Source organism: Buceros rhinoceros, unplaced genomic scaffold, assembly GCF_000710305.1.
Source record: "Buceros rhinoceros silvestris isolate BGI_N320 unplaced genomic scaffold, ASM71030v1 scaffold16441, whole genome shotgun sequence".
In the NCBI taxonomy this organism is placed as follows: domain Eukaryota; kingdom Metazoa; phylum Chordata; class Aves; order Bucerotiformes; family Bucerotidae; genus Buceros; species Buceros rhinoceros.
Window position 1 is genome coordinate 1 of NW_010396090.1, and position 8,339 is coordinate 8,339.

The 8,339-nt window shown below is 45.7% G+C and overlaps 1 protein-coding gene across 1 annotated transcript; it reads right to left on the reverse strand.

Moving 5' to 3' along the window:
* Positions 1 to 581: 581 nt before the first annotated feature.
* LOC104501908 (CREB-binding protein-like) lies at positions 582 to 7,359 on the reverse strand. Its single transcript, XM_010145796.1, has 4 exons — positions 7,131 to 7,359; positions 6,509 to 6,622; positions 1,115 to 1,357; positions 582 to 685 (listed from the first exon to the last, which is right to left on the reverse strand). The coding sequence occupies exons 1-4, from the start codon at positions 7,327 to 7,329 to the stop codon at positions 582 to 584; spliced, it is 660 nt and encodes a 219-aa protein (XP_010144098.1). The 5' UTR covers positions 7,330 to 7,359.
* Between the last annotated feature and the right edge of the window lie 980 nt (positions 7,360 to 8,339).

An 8,339-nucleotide genomic window follows, 5' to 3' on the forward strand; every position in this document is an offset into this window, starting at 1 on the left:
AGGAGTGACCCAAGGGTGGAACCCTCTGCTGTGAGGACAGGGCAGAGTGGGGGGTGTTCAGCGCGGAGAAGAGAAGGCTCCAGGGAGAACTCAGTGCAGCCTGTCAGTGCTGCAAGGGGCCTGTCCGAGAGATGAGGAGAGGCCTTTCAGCAGGGGCTGTGGGGACAGGACAAGGGGCGATGGGTTAAATCTAAAGGGAGAAATGTTTTATGCAGGGTGGTGAGAGCCTGGCCCAGGTTGTGGAGAGAAGTGGGAGAAGCCCCATCCCTGGCACCATGGCAAGTCAGGTTGGACCTTGGGGCTCTGAGCAATCTGCTGTAGTTGCAGATGTCCCTGCTGCCTGCAGGGGGTTGGACTGGCTGAGCTTTGAAGGCCCCTTCCAAAACAAAGCATTCTCTGATTCTGTTCTATGATTCTGCGATACAGAATTGAAATAGGAAAGAAGGCGGCAGCTGCAGAGATGACGGATCATTTCCATGCAATTTCCATGCCAATACAATTAGTTTTTAAAGCATGCTCTTTATTTACGTTCATAAGCATGTAAATAAATGTTTAATTGAGCAAGAATGAAAATGTGTGCATTACTTATTTGTCCCAAGGGATGTTGGAAGAGCAGTTTCAGAAATTAGACTAGCTTGCTGGTCTGTTGTTATTCCTCCCGCGGGAAGGTTCATCTGGTTGGCTCCTTTGGGATAGAATGAAACGTCATTGGTACCCAGTTCACAAATTCAACAATAACACAGCAAAACTACACTTACTGACCTGACTGGCCGACGAAAGAAACGGCGTATGAGGTAAGGACTTTTACGATAATACCCGCTCTGGTGCATATACGTAGCTACTTAGGGAATCAAGTTACTTTCAGTCTGAACTTCTATTTCCTACAACACCCAGTCTATTAAAATTTAAAACTCATACACTCTTTAGATTAGTTCGGTAAGCTAAAAAGAAAAGGATACTAACAATTAAGTTCCAGAAATAAATCAGTGTTTGAGACAGATCTGTGCACAAGAGCAGATGAGAAAGTCACTGCTCTGATCAAGTGTGACACTAGATCATCCTAAAAATTCATCAGTTCAGCTTATTTGAGCACCTTGCTATTTTTGACACCTACCCAGTGCATTAATGGTCCTCATCTGCTGGTGAGCCTGAGGCTGGGCCGGCTGCTGGCCTTGTACCTGGGGCTGCAACTGTGTCTGCGGCTGGTTGCCGTAGGGCAGTCCGAGAGCAGCGTAGGCTCGTTGCATGGAGCTGGGGTCAATTGGATTAGGATTGCTTAGTGATGGAGTATTCTGCTGGCCTGTGCCAACAGAACCGATAGAATTTTGGATTCCACCAGCTGGAGACCCTAGAAGGGCTATAAAAAAAGAAAGGATAAGAGAAAAATGAAAATCATTGAGGACGAACAATAAAACAAATCATGCCAAGAATCAACAGAACATGCATACAGTTACATGGGACACATTTTCTGCCAAAGGACACCTGAGATGCCAAGTGGGGAAACTCAACCTTAGGTTCTACAGGACAGAAACCACCCTAGCAATTAATACATGCAGTCTACAGAGAAGAGCTGTAAATTTTGGCAGATAAGCCCATAATTACTGTAATATGAATAAAGTACAGGCTCTAACGTAAGGCTAAATAGGATTTTTGTGCTTGGAACAGTAGACTAAAGGGGGGAAAAAATAATTAATCCCTCTGCTTCCCTCTTTCCAATCAATCCCATTTTAGGTCAAGTTATTTGGCTCCAGAACAGAGATCCTGAGTGCAGCAGAACTACTGTGCCCTTGGACACAAAGGTAATACTGAAGATCTGCTGGTACAAACTTCCATTCCGAGCCGTCACTAGATGAATCCTCTGAAGGCCAAATTATCCTAAAACCCAAGTTATTCAGAGATACGGAAAGCCCTGATGGGTTTCAGATTGTCCTGGCAAAATCTAAAATAATTTGAAGTGTCAGAAAGGTGATGAGCCTGCCACAGGTTCTGGTGAACGGTTTAGATAACAATATTTAGGTGTTCATTAACCTATATGATCACCACAGCCAACCAACCTCTCTCGCCACACAGATGCACTGCAGACAGGAAACGGAAACAACAGGGAAAAGTAGTTTTTACTAAAGCCAGAAGTGAATAAAAATCTGCTTTCTGGTCCTCATTTTAGCTGCCATTCGAAGTAATAATGTGTTCCGTTGTGAAGGACACATGGAGTATTCCCTTCGCTATGGAGACACTGCATTTTGATAACCGAGGCTCTGGGAGAAGCAACGCACACTTCACACTTTCCCCCTTGAGCAATTAAATCGTAATGTGCGTTACAAATTTGTGAGCTAAACATAGCAACGATAATAGCTGTTAATATAGGCAACAATAGCTGCTCTACTGAAATACTGGGAGAAAAAAAAAATAAAATCAGGAAAACAAGCCTCCTGAGACATTAACAGCACTGTCGAGGCTTTCTTAAATCCTTACCCACTACGGAAACAGAGAGAATGACTGAGAGAGACACACACACTTTCAGGTTCCACCCGAGAGCAAGCACACGTTAGCATCGGGACTCTTCCCTCTCCAGATGAGAATTCAGTTTGATCTCGTTTGCCAAAGAACTCACACAAACACAGTCGGAGATACCCCTCTCCAGAACAAGCAGCCCCACAGAGAACATCCTTTCTGCCCCCAAGAACGTATCAGAGAACAACTGTATGAAATTTCTTGTTGGGCTTGCGCATAGCTCTCCGGAACCACACGACCCAGGAGACAGCCACCTTGACACGAGCGCAAGCTGAGAAATAGGAAGTCTTTAGAAAGGTTCAACAGCACAAAACTGGCGGCACCCTGGAATTCCAGAGGCTGTCGGACAGCAGAGGATCGGTTCAGGAGCGAACAAAGTTTCTAGCTTGTTAGAGAAAGAGGATGGGATTTCTCTGGAACAGTTACAATAGAAATACGCCATACGCTTTCAGCATCGGCTGTAAACCAGCGGCATGGCTCTGGAGACGGCGGAATGACCAGAGGTGATGCTGAAGGCTGGGAACAGGAAAAAGGCTTCTAGCTGTCCCACTGACAAGAGCCAAGTGTTCTGCCATTCCTCGCGCTCCTCGGGGGAAAAAAGCTGGCACTGATCTTCTAAGGACTGCAAGCTTGGCTTGAAACTCACAGAGAAGCCAAGGCAGAGCTTGGAGAAGTCACCCACCTTCTGCCTGGGGCTTTGGGCTGAGCTCTGGCAGTGGTGCTGGTTACCATGAAGCACAAGTTCAGCCCTCGAGTTAGAGCCGCTTTAGGAACCACAATCCAGCCAATCCTAGAGAAGTCTACTTCAGCCAGATCGCATTCCCGGATCCCTAGTTCTGCCCCAGGCCAAGGACTACTTATAACATCTCAGGCTGGTATGTGTCAGAGCTGACAGGCTGAAGGCCCCTTCAGAAGGGGCACCATGGAGGGTGGGTTTAGCCTGAACAGAAGAAAGCCCCACTGTTTCTTCACAAAACTGCCACCACGACTGCGAGGGGACAGTGCAGGAAGACCGCTATGTTGACCTTCAGTTCGAAAAGCCTGATGATCTTGGTGAAGTTCCACACGTGTGCACGCACCTACCCAAACAGGGAAAACTCACTAAAGCCAGGAAATGCCAAAGGTGTCATTAACCCTTCGAACGAAGCGGTGTTATCAGGGGCCAGCGGCCATTCTTACAGCGGTACACCTACAACACGGAACGAGTGGCTCTGACTGACTGCTCTCAGCTTTTCCATATTTTATAAAATTCAATATCTGAGTATTTTCACAACATCGGGAATCTGACTTTGAAGGGGTTTTTCTTCGTGTCTGCTCACGGGCTTTATATGAATGCATGACATTATCTCAATCTGTCAAACAAGAAATTCCCATAGTTGACAGATCGAGTGCAAACACAGTCCTGTGAGGCAGATAGCACAGGACATCGACCCAATTAAAACAGATAGAGCACTGCAACAAACAGGAGTTACCAGGTCAGGCCGCTGCTACACGAAGCAATGTCTACTGTCATCTTTTATTTTTAATTAACTGATGCTTCAGACACTGATGAGCTTGTGACAGAAGGTACCAGTGTGAAGACCCTGTACAGGACCATTCATGTTCTAAATGCCTTAAAGACGAACGAGCTCTGCATGTCCCACTATTGCAGAGCCAGGTGTGCTTCCATATTGTAAAAGTTCAGCCAAGCAGAAGTGAGGCAGCTCCAGACCTTCCCGAACAGCCCTCATTAGCCCCTCGAGATATAATCTCAATGATCAAACACTATCTCATCTACAGATCCCTGCTCCAGTGTGCAAAGCAGGTAACGCCGCTTCACGAACCTGCGTTCATGTCTTCTAGAGGGGAACCCCTCCAGTTGATAAGAATTTATTTTGACCACAGACTCTTAACACTGTTTTAAGCATGAACGCCTGGCACATCTCTAACCTGACCAGCCCAGTTAAAGTAACGTGTTAATCCATTTAAATTTTTCATTTTGCTTCCAAATGCTGCAACCAGGACTTGCTCAGCAGCGTTCAAATGCTCTGGCTTGCAGCTCCTTGCTCCGCTCCTTACATCCGTTCTACCTCAAAGTGGCTGGAGCAAAAATTCTGCTAGTGACTTGACTCCCCCAGCACAAGCCTGTCCTCCACCCAGAATCTGGCAGCTATACAAAAGACAAGTTTACACCATTGTTTAATTAAAGGCTGTATCATGAATCAAATCATCGGGTAAGAAGAGATTTTATGAGCCACTTAAAGGTAGAAGTACCGGTATTAAACTTCACCACCAATGCCATTTTAATTTTTATTTAAGTTAAGCATTAAACTAAAACCCTCTGCAGCACAGCATGGTATTAGCCAACGAATGGCACTTCTCCATCTCTGGGCTCCACAATTTTGGCCCAGCCTTCTCTAAAATCACATTTATTGCAATGTTTCAGCAGTGCTGAGCTGCAGAACTCTCTAGAAGGTTGGCACACTTTAAGGGAGCAACAGCAAAGCCCAGCACAGATACAACAGGCAATGGTAAAACAGGCACGAGCACAGGAAGGTGCTCAAAGTCTTCAACGACCAGCATGTGGTCACGCGTTCTGCAGGGACAACAGCCTGACAAGCCAACAAGGGTCTCTAGACTGCTCGCTTTTCCCCTCTCTAAACGTTCTCATCACAATCTGCCGTGTCAGTGTACATCACTGCACAGACGTTTCTGAACGTCTGAAAAGGGGTGTCCTGTCTAATACACCTACCCAAGAACTCCTACTGTTCACCGAGGAGTTACAGGTATGACTCTGCGTCACAATCCACAACAAGAGAGCCTGCACCTCAGCACGCTCAGCTGCCAGTTTTCGTCGTCACTACCGTTGGATTATCGATTGAGTGAAGAGAAGATCTGGTATTTTTCACCCCTGCACGCAACAAGAGCACCAATCTCTACACTTACTCATTAGAAATCTGCTGCTTTCAAACAACACCCTATTTGATCCCGTAACAAATGGCAGCCTAGGCTGAAACCAACGTTCCGTTGTGCTGGATGTTGTTAGCACTTTGATGACAACTGTGTAGTAAGGATGTTGTGCACAAATGGACCACGTCATTAAAAAGCAAAGCTTTTAATACATTTCTTTGAGAGCCAAACGTAACTAATCACTTACAACAAATAAAGAAATATCTTGTTTACCAAAGAGAAGTTTGGTGAAAGAAAAATCATTCTTACCTCCAAGTAGCTCTTTATTTATATTTTTTTCAGTTTTGGAGGGGAAAAATCACCCTCCTGAAACTATAATGAGAGCATCCTCAATAGATAATTTGGACAGTCTTAGCAGCTACTCTCTCCTCTGCCTTAATCTCACCTAACCCAGGAGGCTCTTCTCTAGCCTCCAAGGTTTATTAGTGCTCCTCAGTGCAGTCTCAGCCTAAATGGAAATCAGCAGAATGCTTCCAATGCAACGGACACGCTTCGCAAGTCCTCCAGCTATTTTCCGATTCTTAACCTTTATTTAAATATACTTCAGCGTAACATCATTGGGACTTCCAGAACTGCTGCAGCTACGCTGTACAAGGGCCTACCTTGGCATTTTTTCAAATGATTTGACAAGAAGCACATCTACAAATATTATCTTCTTTTTTTTTAACAAGTATTTGATTATTCTTAATCACTAGCAGCAAGAAAATTAATGAAGTAGCTTATATCTCCCCCCAAACCCTACCAACATCCAAACCAGCATTAAAACTGTGATCTATTGACCTGCCTCAGAACATAAAGGGATAAAAATTAAAAAGGGATGCGTGCTTGATCTGACACTTTTCCTTTTCAATTATAATGTATTTCAGTAATTAACTGCATTCAGTGGTCAGGAAGGGGAATTTGCCAACATATTAATCCTTACACAAGATTGCTGAAGAGCTATTAAGCCTGTGGGACACTGTCAAAAGCTTATTCCTTCACCGCATATCTGCTCAACTTCCCTCTAACAGTATCATTCCACTGTGACAGCAGAAGAACCACCACTTACGCTGCTGATTCCGCTTGTCACTGGCGTTTTTCAGAGGAAGGCACACAGGACAGTCGTGCCGAGTACAATTCTTCCAGTGGGAGATGATTTGTCTTGAAGATGCGCAGTGAGCAACTGTAACAAGGAAGAGCAATAGAATTAAGGTCACTCCTTGGTTAATTGGTTTTGAATTAACTCATTTTTTAGAGCAACTCTATTCTTTCTCCTTTACAAGCAACACTGTACGTGGAACTAAACAGCTTTTGGGGACCCGCAGACATGCCGTAACACAGGAAGGAAACCAGTACTAAAATCTGCGCCAAAGCCATGGTGGATATCTCACCCTCTTTACACACAGAGGCGATAATATAAGACACTTACAAGGCTACATTGGTACTATCTCGCTTCTAAAGGGCAAGCAGTGCATTCTGCTTCCTGAACTGACAACCGGGGAGGGATCAGAAACGGAAACCAGGCAAAGGCAGCGAGAAAGCGAGCAGCCGCTGAATGACAGAACCAGTTTTGGCACTCATTTGCGCCAGGTCTAGGGATCCTCGTGACAAGACAAGACACACCACTGACAAACACACAAGAAATCTTACACAGCTCACTTGCAAGAGCAGCTTCAGCAACGTGTGCTCACCTTGACAGGCCTTCCCAGCCTGACAGTGCGTCATGTGGTTGAGGACGTTCTTCATGGTTCGGCAGTGCGGGAGGGCACAGGCCCGCACCTCTCCGTTGGCTTGCTCGCGCCTCTGACATTTGTGAGCGTGAAGCAGCAAAACCAACTGCTGCTGGATCAGTTTGCGCTTCTCCGGATCTGCCGTGGGTCCGGTCGCCATCGCCTGCGTCGGTACGATCCCCACTTGTTGGACTTGGGTTTGCATCTGGGACTGAGAGAACAGAGTTTAGCATTGCGTTTGCACGTCTCAATTCGGATCTTAATCCTGTATAATAATTTGGGTGTCTGAGGACTATTCCCCAAGCATTCTGCTAGGACTGGCGACAAGGATTCTTTTGCCAGTCTCTGCGGCATTCTCAAACATTTCTAGCCTAACTTTGGAGCAACAAAAAAATCTATGGAGAGGTTTCTCTGTTCAGACATTTACAAGTAATAGTTTAAGCAATAAGCCATCCAAAATCTGTTCACCAGACCGATCAGAATGAGCTCTTACCACACCTGGAGGTGGAATTCACCTGTTTAGTATAATATTTTAGTATTATAGGTTTTACACACTTCAGTCCTAGTTCCGTGTCCCCAAAGACAGAGGAGTCAAACGGGAGAAGACAGCAAAAATTCTGTGACTGCCTGTTTCAGCAGAAGGTAGGACCGATTTTCCGGGCCAAGACCTGCCCTCCCCACAAGTGAGTGTTGACGCTCTTTCACAGAGAAAGGTCCAAGGTAAGCGCATAAAGCGTTCTCCCAGAAAGGGCCACTGAACCTGGACTGCACTACGTTACGAGAGTTAACTACCGGGTGATGCAGGGTTCGATCAGTGTTCCATTTCCAGCATCCCTTGGTTGTGGACACGCTCCGGTACCAGTGCCCGAGCGCTGCCTGACAGCGCCTGCGTACCACAGCGAGCTGCGGTCTAACACACCCTTCCGAACAGCACAGAAGAGAAATCGCTTCCTTGGGTCATTTCTTCAGCACAGGTTTAGAAGCTTTTCTACCACCTTCTTGAACATTTGAAGGACAACAAATGTAGAAACTTTATTTTTAAAATTGAACACATCCAGAGCCTGCAGCGACTCCACTAACATCAGCAGATGTGGGACAACGAAAGTGCTTAAATCTCTGTGATTTGCAGCCTGAATTCATCTCACGGACAATCGCTAAACTATCCCAAGA

Bases quoted from the DNA above. Each gene is read 5' to 3' on its own strand.
- LOC104501908 (XM_010145796.1), bottom strand. From the start codon at position 7,329: ATGGCGACCGGACCCACGGCAGATCCGGAGAAGCGCAAACTGATCCAG. The intron at 6,623-7,130 runs GTGAGCACACGT...TCCTTGTTACAG, and splicing joins GGCTGGGAAGGCCTGTCAAG to TTGCTCACTGCGCATCTTCA. The intron at 686-1,114 runs GTAGGTGTCAAA...TCTATCCCAAAG, and splicing joins GAGGACCATTAATGCACTGG to GAGCCAACCAGATGAACCTT.